Source organism: Lytechinus pictus, chromosome 7 (assembly GCF_037042905.1).
Source record: "Lytechinus pictus isolate F3 Inbred chromosome 7, Lp3.0, whole genome shotgun sequence".
Taxonomy (NCBI): Eukaryota; Metazoa; Echinodermata; class Echinoidea; order Temnopleuroida; family Toxopneustidae; genus Lytechinus; species Lytechinus pictus.
Genome location: NC_087251.1, coordinates 31,875,674 through 31,891,911, shown reverse-complemented (window position 1 = coordinate 31,891,911; position 16,238 = coordinate 31,875,674). Strand labels below are relative to the sequence as shown.

General features: G+C 35.0%; 1 protein-coding gene across 1 annotated transcript; it reads right to left on the bottom strand.

Moving 5' to 3' along the window:
• Positions 1-3,485: 3,485 nt before the first annotated feature.
• LOC129264550 (iron-sulfur cluster assembly 2 homolog, mitochondrial-like) lies at positions 3,486-15,123 on the bottom strand. Its single transcript, XM_054902431.2, has 4 exons — positions 14,751-15,123; positions 10,882-10,999; positions 7,957-8,075; positions 3,486-5,341 (listed from the first exon to the last, which is right to left on the bottom strand). Exons 1-4 carry the CDS (start codon positions 14,828-14,830, stop codon positions 5,167-5,169), a joined length of 492 nt encoding a protein of 163 aa, XP_054758406.2. The 5' UTR covers positions 14,831-15,123; the 3' UTR covers positions 3,486-5,166.
• Between the last annotated feature and the right edge of the window lie 1,115 nt (positions 15,124-16,238).

The window sequence follows — 16,238 nt, the reverse complement described above, 5'->3', positions numbered from 1 at the left end:
TTCATTGACCTTAAATGACCTTTGACCTTGGTCATGTGACCTGAAACTCGGACGGGATGTTCAAAGATACTTGATTACTCTTATGTCCAAGCTTCACGAATCAGATCCATAAACTTTTGAAGTTATGATGGTAATTCAACAGATACCCCCATTAAGGCCAAAGTTCATTGACCTTTGATGTTGGTCATGTGACCTGAAATGCGCACAGGATGTTCAGTGATATTTGATTACTCTTATGTCCAAGTTTTATGAACTAGACCAATAAACTTTCAAAGTTATGATGGTAATTCAGTAAATACCCCCAATTTGACCAAAGTTCATTGACCCTAAATGACCTTTGACCTTAATCATGTAACCTGAAACTTGCACAGGATGTTCAGTGATACTTGATTAACCTTATGTCCAAGTTTCATGAACTAGGTCCATATATTTTCTAAGTTATGATGACGTTTCAAAAACTTAACCTTAGGTTAAGATTTTGATGTTGATTCCCCCAAAATGATCTAAGTTCATTGACGCTAAATAACCTTTGACCTTGGTCATGTGACCTGAAACTCGGACGGGATGTTCAAAGATACTTGATTACTCTTATGTCCAAGCTTCATGAATCAGATCCATAAACTTTCGAAGTTATGATGGTAATTCAACAGATACCCCCATTATGGCCAAAGTTCATTGACCTTTGATGTTGGTCATGTGACTTGAAATGCCCGCAGGATGTTCAGTGATGTTTGATTACTCTTATGTCCAAGTTTCATGAACTAGGTCCATATATTTTCTTAGTTATGATGACATTTCAAAAACTTAACCTTAGGTTAAGATTTTGATGTTGATTCCCCCATAATGATCTAAGTTCATTGATGCTAAATAACCTTTGACCTTGGTCATGTGACCTGAAACTCGGACGGGATGTTCAAAGATACTTGATTACTCTTATGTCCAAGCTTCATGAATCAGATCCATAAACTTTCGAAGTTATGATGGTAATTCAACAGATACCCCCATTATGGCCAAAGTTCATTGACCTTTGATGTTGGTCATGTGACTTGAAATGCCCGCAGGATGTTCAGTGATGTTTGATTACTCTTATGTCCAAGTTTCATGAACTAGGTCCATATATTTTCTTAGTTATGATGACATTTCAAAAACTTAACCTTAGGTTAAGATTTTGATGTTGATTCCCCCATAATGATCTAAGTTCATTGATGCTAAATAACCTTTGACCTTGGTCATGTGACCTGAAACTCGGACGGGATGTTCAAAGATACTTGATTACTCTTATGTCCAAGCTTCATGAATCAGATCCATAAACTTTCGAAGTTATGATGACGTTTCAAAAACTTAACCTTAGGTTAAGATTTTGATGTTGATTCCCCCATAATGATCTAAGTTCATTGACGCTAAATAACCTTTGACCTTGGTAATGTGACCTGAAACTCGGACGGGATGTTCAAAGATACTTGATTACTCTTATGTCCAAGCTTCATGAACTAGGTCCATATATTTTCTTAGTTATGATGACGTTTCAAAAACTTAACCTTAGGTTAAGATTTTGATGTTGATTCCCCCAAAATGATCTAAGTTCATTGACGCTAAATAACCTTTGACCTTGGTCATGTGACCTGAAACTCGGACGGGATGTTCAAAGATACTTGATTACTCTTATGTCCAAGCTTCATGAATCAGATCCATAAACTTTCGAAGTTATGATGATAATTCAGCAAATACCCCCAATTTGACCAAAGTTCATTGACCCTAAATGACCTTTGACCTTAATCATGTGACCTGAAACTCAGGCAGGATGTACAGTAATACTTGATTAACCTTATGGCCAAGTTTCATGAACTAGGTCCATATACTTTCTAAGTTATGCTGTCATTTCAAAAACTTAACCTTTGGTTAAGATTTGGTGTTGACGCCGCCGTCGCCGTCGGAAAAGCGGCGCCTATAGTCTCACTCTGCTATGCAGGTGAGACAAAAATTATACTGGTAGGCTTAACAATTCAACATGTACAGAATTAACAAATCAATATGAAACTTCAAGGTCAAGTCCACTCCAGAAAAGGGTTGATTTGAATAAATAGAGAAAAATCAAACTAGCATAAGACTGAAAATTTCATCAAAATCGGATGTAAAATACGAAAGTTATGACATTTCAAAGATTCGCTTATTTTCACAAAACAGTGATATGCACAACTCGGTGTCATGCAAATGAGATAGTCAATGATGTCCCTCACTCACTATTTCTTTTGTTTTCTATTGTTTGAATTATACAATATTTCATTTTTTACAGATTTGACAATAAGGACCAACTTGACTGAACCATATAGTATTAAACAATGCTAATTCCACATGTTCATGGAGGAAATACCCATTGTTTCTTGTGACAATGAGGAGAATATTAGAATATTTCATATTTCATATACCGGTAATAAAATACGAAAGAAATAGTGAGTGGATGACGTCATCAGTCTCCTCATTTGCATACCGATCAGGATGTGAAATTAAGCGAAAATTTTAAATGTCATAACTTTCTTATTTCACATCCGATATTGATGAAATTTTCAGTGTTATGCTTGTTGGATTTTTCTCTTTTTATTCAAGTCATTTTTTTGTTGGGGTGGACTTGTCCTTTAAGTATTCAGTAACTAGAAATTTGCCCAGTCCTGCCAGTAATAAAACTTATCTCTAACTTTAAGTTAGTGGAATGGCAAATATGTAAGCATGAAAATTAATTTCTACCTAAATGTTTTTAAGGAAAATATAATCTGTAAACATTAAAAAAAAAATGATTTCATTAACTTTTGCACAGAAATCAGAATGAAATATCTACCTTTCATATCAAAATAGTTTGTACGTCACACATAAAATTGAATTTCAACACAACATTTCATGGAAAATATAATCTTTTAACAAATAAAAACATTAAACAAATTTTTAAAAAAACATGATTTCATTAATTTTAGTTGGTTCATGGTATATGGAAGGTGAGCCAATTTAGCTTGAAAGTTAAGCGATAGAATTGACAATTTAGTTTTAATGACTGATCTTCAAAATTTATATCTCCTCTTCAACTGCTTTGAATTATTTCCCTTTAGACCCTCCCCAAATTATAGTTAAAGCTTCAAATATTATACTTTATTTCAATTGCACTCAAATTACTCAATCACCAATCCATCCATCCATCCATTCATTCATTCATTCATTCATTTATTGATACATTTAAACATTTGCTCATTCATTCATATATTTAGCATATTTATTCATCTATTTATTATTTATTTATATACCGGCGTGTTTACTTATTTATTAATATACATGTATCTATCTATTTATTTATTAAATCTTTACTTACTGTATGTATGAATTCATTTTAGCTACATGTATCTATCTCATCTTGTTGTTTATCATTTCTTTTATTTAACTATATCTATTCTATATTTCACTTACTTTGACTTAAAAAATCAATTCTGAAACACAAAGAGTGATTTAAATATAATTAACTTTAATATTTTATTTACAGTTCTACATCTGTAAACAGCTGGTGTGTTAACACATAATTTTGCCAAGTTTTAATTCATTAAGTTTCCATCATAAAAATACAATTATTTATTGACTGACCACTATATTAATTATTATAAACAATACCAAACTGCAGAAGAATATTTTCAAGATTAAAAGAATTCCACCCAAAAGTAAGAAATTCACTTTTTTTTTTTTTTGGGGGGGGGGGATTTAATAAATTCACATCGGCTATATTGATTTGTTTCCTTACACATAATGATTTGTAATAATAATATGTAATACCATCTGTAATTATCAATGCATTCAACATTGGTGGTAGTCAAATTTATCTAAGCCACTTACCAGAAAAGGAGAAATCATTGATTTGTCTACACTGTTCAAAATCCAGTAACAAATGATATTACCAATTTGATGGATTATAATCATTATTGATTTAATGATACCACAATCATTGCATATGTTCTGGCAAGAATTATGTCAAATGTCCATCAGTACATTTCATCCCCATACTGAAAAGTATATTAACGGTATGTAAGTTGTAATCATATTGACATTTCAATCGCCTTTTTACTTCACATTTAAAAGTATCATGAAATAACAAGCTCTTATGCCTCTAATGGTTCAAAAATGAGTTATAGAATTAAACTGAGCACTACTAACCAATTAACGTTTAGTAGAGAAAAAAGATTGACTATAGTTGAACACACACTGTAAATGTATATAGTCCAAGGATATTAAAGTTTGGCATAAAGATTACAATAATCATTACATGCAAATATGTAAGCAAAAGGATATTTGCCAACATCAGCCTGCAAATAAAAAGTAAAATACATATATATTGAATGCCATTAAAAAGAAGAACAAAAAAACACAGGGAGTGGGGGTGAGCCTCTATTCATGAGTATCCCTGTTAAGTAGTAGACTTCAAGGCAGTGTATTGCATGCTAACATACAGTACATACAGTGTATGGTAGAACATAGAAGTCAGGCAAAAAATTATTACTTTTTTGTATTATTATAGGGGCTAGGCCTACTTTCAAAACTGCAACATTAGGTATAAGCTTTAACACTGCAATGAATTAGGATTTTGGGGGCTCCTTTTTTTTTTCCAGGGCTCTTTTTTAGCATTTCCAGGGCAAAATCACTCAGAGTCTCCATGCAATCATTCTTCTTGTACAAGTAACTGATATCTTTAAGTCTCCTTCATATACATTGCACAAATATTGATCTAGTGTATAAATATTTCACTTAAAATACAACTTTATTCTTCATTGCTGCACACAACACCTTTAAATTGAACTTCATCGGTTAGTTTTCAAATGTTTCACAGTTCACTGTGGAAATGTCCTCCCATAAGAACTAAATAGGAAATGGGTTAAACCACAATTTCTGATGAATGCGGGTAAGCTGACATGCAGGGCAATCTAGCCTGTTGGCATGTATAGTGGATCACATGAATCAGAACAAGTTCTAGGAGCACAGACAGAACGTAGCGGGCAGTGGTGATTTCCAAGAAACCATCATCATCAATGCTATCCCCATTCACACATTATTATAGATAATAACAATCCATTGTGATCCTAATTTCTTGAAGACATCACGCTGAAGTCCTTCCAACAGTTTATTTGGGGGCTTTTTTGGTCAGAGTTTGAAAGAGAACGAAGCGCCGCAGGAACAGCCCATCTCTGCTCCAGGATTGTCCATCACCCTAAAGGCCGACCTGATGAGCTCTTCATGGTAGTCTATGGTTGAACCCTTGATGTATTCTAATGATACATCATCCACTACTACCTTAGCACCGTCTCTCTCAAACACCCTACATAGAAACAAATGCCATTATGCTCTCATTACACATCTAGGCATACCTAGGTTCCGTCTTACAAAGAGTTGTGATTGATCAAAGCAACCTCAACTACAGGTAACTCCACCTAAATGTAAGTTAAATCTTTTTGGACCATAGCTTTCTGTTGGAATTATGAGAAATTCAACTTGTAAGAGATACATGTACATAAAACAAAAGATTTTGCATTATCTGGTCTAAAAAAATTGCTTGACTTAGGTGATTACTTGACTTATGAAAGGTTGACTTCGGCAGAATTACCTGTATATATGGAAATCAATCAGTGTTATATTTTTTATAATTTTTCCTAATGGAAATTTACACAATGTCTTTTTCATTTTGCAAACAAAGAGGAGCATACTACCGAATTGTTAAAAAAAACATTGAATATATTAATATATATATATCGAGAAAACAGTTTGAACAAACATGCATTTATATGTTGATACTACTGGCTTTCCATAGTTGTGGTTGATTGGATCAATCACAACTCTTTGTAAGACATGGCCCTGAAGGCAAGTATACCATAGTCAATCCATTGCCATCTGACATAGCATAGACACGTGTGAACAAACACACATCACATAGAATAAAGTCTAAACAATGTTTTGGCTTAGGTATTATTTCCGATTTGACATAATCAAGATTAGATGTGCAAAGAAAAAGCTATAAGATCTACATGATTACATTCCATTTAACAAGTGAATACATAATGATGATCAATTTCCAGTATTTATTTACTGTTATCAAAGATAATATTTTCAAGTTTAATTTTTCCAAGAGACAACTTACACATTCAATTTATCTCAAACATGTAGAAAAAGGCCCATACAGTGTACAAGCTGTACACAGTAAGTAGGCTACAGTGTAACTGCAAATTCATTTAGCCCAGTGCACCTTTATTTCTTTAATAAATAGGATAAAGCCTGTATTGGATTGCTTTGAATTATACCCAAAATATCATGTTACATGTTTATTACACATGACCAACAATTTGGTTCATGAATACCATGAATTATTAGTATCCACGAACATCTAAACCTTGTATTAACCTTTAGCGTGCCACAGGTATACACATTTTTGTGCAATTTTATTTATTATCTATGCAATCGTAATCTCGTTAATGCTAGTGGGACAAGCTTTGCAAAACAACAATGATTCTTGGATGTTGTATGTGGATTATCTTCCAGTTATTTATACCAAGCAAGGCCTTTCCATATTTTTCTAAAAAGATTTAGAGAAAATCCATGATTTTTCAATACAAATTAATGTGGCATGTTAAGATTGCTTGTCTCAGTTGCCTGTATGCAATATTGTTAGCATATTACATGTAGGGGAAGGCGGGGTAAGTTGTGACACTTTTTGCTCTTTGCATGTTAGAATTGATATGATTAATAATCTTGTAGGTATAAGTACCTTGCCTTAAAATTCAATTCTTCTGAAATTTTTTTCACCTATATATAAATTTCTACCCCCACACTGAAAGTCATTGTCACCTTTGAAAAAAGAGATGTCAAATGGCTCAACTTGCCCCATCTGTGGGGTAAGTTGAGCCGCCTTCTGGGGTTAGTTGAGCTACAAAAACTATGTACAAAATGTATGGGGGGAAGAACCAGCATGTCAATTTTTCATTTAAAGTCTTTTCACTTGCTAATTCTCTATAAATACAAACATCCTCTAAAAGGAAAAGAACAGTCATGTAAATCTGCTCCTTTCTGCCTGCATATCGATGGCTTTTTAAGGTTTTTTTTATATACATTACAATAAGAAGTACCATGGCTAAACTTGCCCCATGTTGACTGGCTCAACTTACCCTAGTCCGAACTTAATGCGATAATTTTGCATCCACACATTTCTTATGCATCCATCATGTAAAAGACTATGACAAGAATGAAGATCCATACCTGGACTAACAATGTTGTTCTTATGTCTTTATCATATTTAAAGACATGTGTGTGTGTGTGTGTGTAAAAAGCACTTCTATTTCACACCCTTTTTTACTTTTTTGGCTGAAATTTGTATATTTCCCTCTAAAACAGTACTTTTTGTTTCAAAGTTGAAAACAATGTGGTGGGGTTAGGGGTTATGCAATGGGTCATCAATACAAGACACCACCACAATGTCCGACTCATTCATTATTAGCCTGGGGTGATGGTGGCTTAACTTGCCCCGCTTTCCCCTACCTGTCCTTTGCAGTTTACATTACCCATATCATAAGAGAGAAAAAAAATAGTGCATTATTGTTACAATATTCAACTCTGCAAAGCCATTACACAATACAAATGCGTGAAATAGACATGTGCAACTGTAGTCATAAAGAACTACACACAAGTCGCCTTTGTCTAAACCAAATGCATTGCTGCTGTCATAGAAAGTGGTTTAATGATAATGATAATAATAACAACATTGGATTTCTTTTGTGGTATATCAGATATACATGTATTGGACTCAAACTGATAAATGTACATAAACATCTGATATACCATTCAAGTGCATCCAATATTTAACATTCTTTTTATAGAGTTTTTCCATACACACTGATCTTCGATAAAAAATTCAAAACAAATTGAAGTCTCCAGTAATAATCTTACCTATCATCATCTGTCATTTCAGAATCCAATTCAAATTTGTACTGAAAACCAGAACATCCTCCTCCTTCAACAAGGATCCTCAGAAACTTTTTGTCCTCTCCACCAAGCTTGTGCAATTGCTGAAAATGGAATGATAAAGCATATCGAGTTCAAATTCAAATTCATCGTATTCACATTCATAAAATTGAAGTCACTTTGAATATTGATGAACAAGCCTATATGGAACAAGGCGGGGAACAAGTGCCAAACTCACTATTGGAATAGCTGGGGAGGAGATATCTGTATAATTCAAACGTTCTAAATATTGATATTTCATGCTATTTTGCAGATTCCCAGTGCAGTGAAGGAAAATGACTAACAGGTATGCCTGAATAACATGTTGAAAATGAAATGAAAATATTATATTACTGTGTGGTACTTTTGTCTGAAAATTAGTGTTGGTGATTTACTGAATTTGGTGTGATACAGCACTTTCTTAGGAGCCTACTATGAATGTACATATTTTGCCAAAAATATTAACATACTGTGAATATCAAAATCATTACAGTTGACATTTCTAAAAAAAAAAAAAAAAACAGTGGGAAAAAGTGACTAATTCATATTGGTAAAAATTTTCAATAGTTTGGATAGGTTACATGTAGGCCTAATGGGCATGGTTACATTCACAATTACTGAAATTGAAATTTCATTAACAATTTCTCAATTTAGCTCTAAATATCCTGAAAGTTACAGGTGGGCATCATGGTGCTACAAGGCAAAGCATTAACAAATCTTTTTTATAAAAGGCTTACAATGCCTACAGATAAAATGAGTTTTACAACCCGTTGAATAGATTCATCTCATCAACACTTAGTATTCTCTTGGTCGTTCAACATCTACATGTATATCCACTTTCATTTGAAACCAATTTCACTTCTGATTTTGCAAAACTCACATACAATGTACCAGCTAAAATCATGATCACAAGGCAGAAAATATTTGTTGTATTGATATACATATTTCAACAAAATTAATAACCACAAAATGGAAATCCATATTGAGGTGGGAGGGGTAGAGTTATTATCCATATTGCCTGCTTCCCACCAATGCTCTGTTGACGATTCCAGAACTTGCACCCTAAAGGCCTGGTCACACCACCCGAGCGTTGTTGGAGCGGTCGTGGAGCGGTAGGGAGAGAGGGTCGAATTTCGACAACGCTCGTCACCGCAAACAAAATTGGGGAAAAAAAATCGAAAACATGGGCATTGCCTTAGCGGTGCACCGCTGAAGCCAGCGTAGCTTTAGCGTTGGTTTAACGGTGGCGAGCGTTGGTTTAGCGGTGACTCGAGCGTTGATAGAGCGGAGTTCTGCGCATGCGGGTGTCGCACAGTGGGCCAGAATGAGTTGAAAGTGCGCCAAAATTATTTTCCGTGTTATATTTTTACTTTAACATGTAGATTAAGGGTAATTTTGGGCGTAGAATCGACTGAACATAATTTAAAGCCCATATGACGTCACTTTGATACCAAATTTTGATTGGCTGCTTAAAACCTATCTGTGAAAAGAAAAATTACGCTAAACAATGTGAAGTATATAAACTTTGTGTTATGTGTTACTTTAAGATTGATCAGAGTGAATGTTAGTTTATGCTTCTCACATGCCTAAAAAGTGTGTATGAGATCCTGAAAATAATTCTATGGCATCAAAATGATCATTAGATTAAAAAAATACTTTAAAATCTGAAAAAATATTAACCTGCAGCTTGATTCCAAATGAGCTCCTTATTCATTTCTCCCCGTATTTATAGCAAAATTCTGGTACCGCTCCGACACCTCCATACCAACGCTAAACCAAGGTTCATCACCGCAATGGATCGCTACTTTAACGCCCAGCACCGTTCCAGCAATCCCGTGTCCGCTCGGAAAACGCTTACAACCGCTCCACCAAAGTTTGTGAACTGTTTAATCACCGGCTCTGGCCGCTGGGGCAAACATTTTTTCTCAAATTACCCTAAGATCCACGATAGATGATATTCAAGTAGGTTTATTAGAAAAAACAATCTAATACATAAAAAAGAATAAGTAGAAATGCTTTAGAAGCATAATTGCTTATTAAACACAAAAGTAGCCCTTGAAATTTAAGAAATAGTCCCAAAAATTCAGTAATTGCCCAAAGTGGAAAAAATATAGCCCCTAACAAAAATTATTTCCCACCCAGCATTTAGCAACCCTTAATGGCATGCAAATTCTACCTTCATTTGTAAATGGTGCTGAAAGAGCGGCTTCATGTTTTTCTAGTTATGATTTTCTGATAATCCTATTTTATTTTTAATTTTTTTATTTGCCTTTTCAAATTGACAAAATAGGTCAGCTCACTTTGCCATCAGCATGATATAAATTCTTCAAAGATGCATAGTCAGAAAATTCTAAAATTATCCCAATTTCAAGCTGTTAATTCATGAATTATGTTCATATATGCATACCCATTCTCTGTCTTCTTTCTTCTGTGTTTCCTGCTCTGCAGATTGGATAAAATACAATTACTCAGTACTTAATCAGTAACTTCTGCACTTAAAAGATTACTTCTTTCTGAAATCCATGAGTGTATAACAGGCCATGTAGAGAATGATCCCAGGGTGCAAGGCAATTTAAGGTTCATATTTTACTAGTTGTAGATCCACAAATTTTATCAACGAAATTATGTCACCATGATTATCCACAATATTGTCCGACCCTACTTATCTGGCCACCAAGGCCAATCTGTAAATATATATAGGCGACCTCATGTACTAATAACGGGTGGCTGATGGACAAGGGACGGAAAGACGCCATTTCGATCCCTAAGACTCGCCTTTACCTCTGGTTGGTGAAACAAAAAGCTTCTAGTGGGGTCAGTGCTAACAAAGCATAATGTTCACAATACTTTTATAACAGAGTTGACTCTCACCTTTACACAGCTATCACTCAATTTGATGTCAGGTTGGTTTGATTCTTTCACTTCGGCTCCTGTTGATTTGAATCTAATCCTAGATACACTGGTCGAGGGCGCTTTCCATTGCTGAATTCTACAAAGAAAATTTATAAAAAGAAGGCTATGTGTGATTAGTCATATTTATTCAAGAGGATATATACTTTATAGTCCAACATGACGAATGAATTAGCCAAAATGCCTTTTTCATAAAAAATTGAACATGATTTTATTTGTGCAGTAGATACATGTATATTACCAGACACATCATTTCATACTCCCTTCTATAAAAAAAAATTTCATGGTTTATTAATAAAAAGTTGAATTTAATAATTTTTTTATAATACATGATACGTGGTGCTGCTTGCACAGGTCACAAATTAACACATTTTGGCAAAAGTTCCATATGCACCCCCCACTAAAATTGAAAATAAAAACATGGAAAAGGTTCAAAATAATATATATCTAGCCCTAATATAGAACATATATGATGGGGGAGTGGAAATACTTACCAAAATACACCCATGGGTTCATTTCATCTTGTGTGCGAAGGAATATCAAATGCACATGATGACGCGACACATGCAAATCTTTCATGGGCTTTTGCCCAAATAAAAGATTATATTACTTGGATTATTACATTAAAGCTAGAATTTCACATTGTGCTATGACACTTACCGAACCATATGGATCCTTTGGTGACTTCTCTTTGCTGTTTTTTTTATAAAAAAAAGGAATTTTTTCTTGATCTTCACGTACATGCCCTTCGATCAGCGACGAAATCAATTTTGGCCTAAAGAGGACACGCGATATTATTTATAAGCCGGTTTGTTTACGGTTCTGAAGCTTGTACTGCTAGCTGCATTCTAGGCACTCAGCATTATTTTCTTGCTCGTTCAGTCCACTTTCATCATCATCTTGTCAAAAGATGACATACTTCACCTATAAGTATATACATGAGATGCAACTTGTTGATTTTTTTGGGAAAATTTCCTATTATGCGCCGACGACTTGAATCGAGACTGTTCGATAGGAAAAATTCGCTTTTCGATTATTGTTTGCGTTATTTCCACCGTAGTATCAAGAATCTTCCGACGGAGTATCTTGGCCGAGATTTGGAGGTAAGCGTTAATAATCATTTTTATAAATAATTTCGACTATATTTTTAGAATTAAGTTATTTAATAAGATTTAAATTTATGTAGTGAATAAATGTAGGTTTTGGCGTTTTATTCCCTCACATTCGTGTGATAAATGAAAAATCCATAGTCAAATCACATGCGTTGTGCAAGGTTAGTAGCTAACCTCGCATGCATGTGTGATTGTCCTTAGACATCGGTTTATTTAGTCAGTAAAGGGTCTGTGAGTCAAGACTAGTCGAACTATCGGCTGATAATCGTTAAAATACCCCTTCCAGTATCAGCGCTTCTCGCTAGCATAGCGGTAAGAGGTCTTGACTGCAGATAAATCGAGGTGAGTTCGAGTCCCAACTAAGGTAAGCAACAGTAAAAAAATGATAGAAAAATCTGAAGTGAACGAAACGGAAGTCTCAACAATCTTTTGTTATTTTTGGTGGGGGGTGCATAGGGAACTCTTTCCCGAATTTTAAACATTCACCTCTCAGCTCTCTTATTTTTGGATGGATTTTAATTGAACCTTCACCAGTATTTCTCAGGGTGAACTTTGGGTCACTTAAAACATTCCCTCTATCTAACTCAGAATCAGCTCTTGTAGCACCTCCCTTTTCTCTCGGTTTGTTGGCATTAAGTAGCGAGGCTTTGATCTCGATGTACACTTATTCCCTTGCCAAGCCTGCTCTTTTGTACTGGAGTAAAGTGGTATATGGCAGTTTTACTTACTACCACATTCTTGCCAATTACTGTTTAAGTGATATTTTATCTGCCTTCTTCTTATTATTGCATATTCATTTTGCACTTATTAGTTACCCGACTTGTTTCAAACCGTTTCATGCGTTTTCAGGGTTTTATTTGACAATTTCTGACATCTGGCAACCATCCCCTATGATCGATGATAAGGCACTCATGCCTACACTACAGCATCGTGGACATAAAGTAAAGTAAGTATCCAAAGACCCAGACTATAAAACAATACAACGCTCAGCTCACGTCAATGACATTTCTACTACTGGACCCACACACAGGGTGACCAGACGTCCCGTATTTTCCGGGATGGTCCCGTATTTTGCTACTTTGTCCCGGCGTCCCGACATACCCTTCCCGAGACGCCTATTTGTCCCATATTTTAGACTTTTGAACAAAATATAGTTAAAACATTTGAAAGTGAAAAATAACCAACACTCAACAGATGACGAAGCAGAGACAACAATAAAATCGATAACTGTAAAGTGTAAACTATTGCAAGTTCTGCGGTGATTTTCTTGCTAACCCAATACATTGCAAACGAACTGACCTCCTTCCTGTTTGTGGCAGGCTACTAGTTAGGCATGTAGGATCGGAGCAGATTCTCAATGGTGCAAACAATCTCACATGAAATAAACAGTTTTTCCACCAAAATAATCACAAAATCGGCAGGAAATCTTTATAATTATATTATGGATTCTCCAGATTCTCAGATTACTGATTTGGTGATGTAATCGGAGTAACAAGTTATTGAGTTTTCATAACTAGATCTAGTTGTTTCAGCTTTCCTTTTGAGTCTTGTTGTGATTGGTGCGAACTTGAAATGGGATGGGAGAGATGCCCGTGTATGATACCGCGATGTTCCTTTCTCTCTCTGCTCATTTTTCTTTCTTTCCTTCTTTTAATAAAATTTCCTTTTTTAATTCCTTCATTTTTCTTTCCTTAAAATTTTATTTGCTTCTTTCTCCCTTCCTCTCCCTTTTCTTTTCGTTCTTTCTCTCATTCCATTATTTTCTTTTTTTTTTCATTCTCTCCTCCCTTCATTCTTTCCTCCCTCTCTTTCATCCTTTATTTCATTCTTTATTTTATTTTTTTCATTCCTTGATTCTTTTCCCTTATTCTTTCTTTCCCTCGATCCCTCCCTTCCTTCCTGTTTTTCTCAGTCTTTCTTTGTTTGTTTCTTTCAAAGAATGAAGGAAACATTTTTCTTTCCTTAATTCTTTCTTTCCTCCTCCTTTTTTCTTACTTTATTTTTTTCCTTTCTCTCCCTTATTGTTTCGTTCACACATTTATTCATTTTTCCTCCCTTTCTTTATTCATTTAAAAGAATGACGAAAACCTTTTTCAACCTTTTCTTTCTTTCATCCTTCTTTTATTCTAACATTCATTTTTTTTATTTTGTCCTTCATTTTCCCCTTCAGTTCTTTTTCTTACTTTCTTTCTTCTCAATTCATCTCTTTTCTTTCGTCTTTTCATTCTATCCTTCATTCTTTCGTTCACCCTCCCTTCCAATTCTTTATATTTTTTTCACAAGTCTGTCTAACACTGTAGCCTTCTTTTTTTTAATTTTTTATTAAGACCTGACTCAGTCGATCCGCTCATGCAGCGTACTTTGTCGATTGTCCCGTAGGATGGGGGGTCGGGTGTCCGGACACTTTAATATTTTTGAAGCCTTCTTTTTTGGCCACGAATTCAATAGTTGTAATCATCTTCTATTTTGTTGTCTATAATATTTTCTAACATTTTGTACTAAAAATTGATGAAACTTCGCTTGTAAATTTTTCCAAATGACTTTCTAAAATTGATCGTCCGGACACACAACCTGTCCGGACACACAACAACTGGGTATATTTCATTTTGTGAAATCTGGTTACCCTGCCCACACAAAATATAACAGATGGGACTGAAATCTAAATTCTAAATTACAACAAATGCATCATCTAGATCTATACAAGAAGATATACGGTACCTGTTACGGGTTAGCACTGATGATGAACGTCTGCAAGCCCCTGTGAAAGTGCTCATCAATCGGTAACTACATGCAGCCATTTTAACTCGCTTCCTCGCTTGAGATTTTGATTAAGAATATTCGCATTTTGTTCTTGTCATAATTGCATAATACACCACAACTTCCGGTTCCTTTAAATTCAGAGACTGGTACCAGAACACAACTTGGAAGAACATCTTGTACAGGAGGGGGGGGGGGGGTGCTTCGAATTTTGAGTAGGTCAAGAGCTTCGTAACACTATTAGTAGACCTACTTGGGAATTGTCATCACTTTGCAAGAATAAGAGATGAATTTGGGATATGCATAATCCTCTGTACTTTGATTTAAAATGATCGCACGGGGCTTCCCCTTATTATTTATCATCAATTTATTTTTACAACCACGCATCGTAATCATGTTCCCCTTTCAGATTTTTATGCGCTCTAATACACATGCGTACAGATGGGGGGGGGGGGCTGAGGGGCCATGGACCCCGAAAATTTTATCCCCCCCCCCGAAAAAAGAGAAAGAAAAAAAGGAAAAACGGTGAAATGTGATACAATTTCCTGAATATTATTTCCTAATATATCCCCCGATAGAATTTGAATAAAGTTTCTTTCATTTTTTAAATTTCTTTTATTTTTAAAGAAATTTTGCCCCGTTCGCCTTCAAATCTTTTTAGCTCATTACGCTAGTGCTTTGACACGATATGCAACATGCCAGGAATTCAGATTTTTTATTTTCTATTTTCTTGCATAATGATAGGCCTATATATCCGGGGCCTATCCTTAGTATATTTTGTTTACCTTAATTGGTAAACTCTTGTCTTTTTTGTTTTTGCTTGTAAATAATTATATCAAAGAAATTGATTTGCCATTAAACAGGGCCTATCTATATACAAGTAAATTCCAGTTGATAAGAGAATATTCGCCTGTGGTAAACTATTGAACCGCTTTTGATATTTTAGAGTGGCCGTTTAACTGAAAGTACATCACATTCTTTCAACTACAGTCAGAGGCGTACCGTGGGTCAAGGTATTGGGGGGGGCACCAGCAAAAAAAATGAGTCACTTAGTGAGCGCGCTTCGCGCGCTCAGTTGCTAGGTATACTGACCTAAGAGATTTTAAGGACAGTGCCATTAAACGGATATGTATGTCACTGATCAAATAATGCGAGCGCGAAGCGCGAGCTAAACTTTTTTTACATTCAGACCTAAAAAGGGACATTATAAGCAAAATTTTGTAATCATGATTCGTACCTGTCTCGCTAAACAAACAATGCGAGCGCGAAGCGCGAGCTGAAATTTCTGTATATATTGACCCCAAACGGATAGTTTAAGGACGTTTGTTTAAGGAATCCATTAAGAGTACATATATCTCACCATATTCATCTAATGCGAGTGCCAAGCGCCTGTTGATTTTGTTAGAATTACATGCATCTAAACACACGAAGCACTTTTTGTAGTCATTG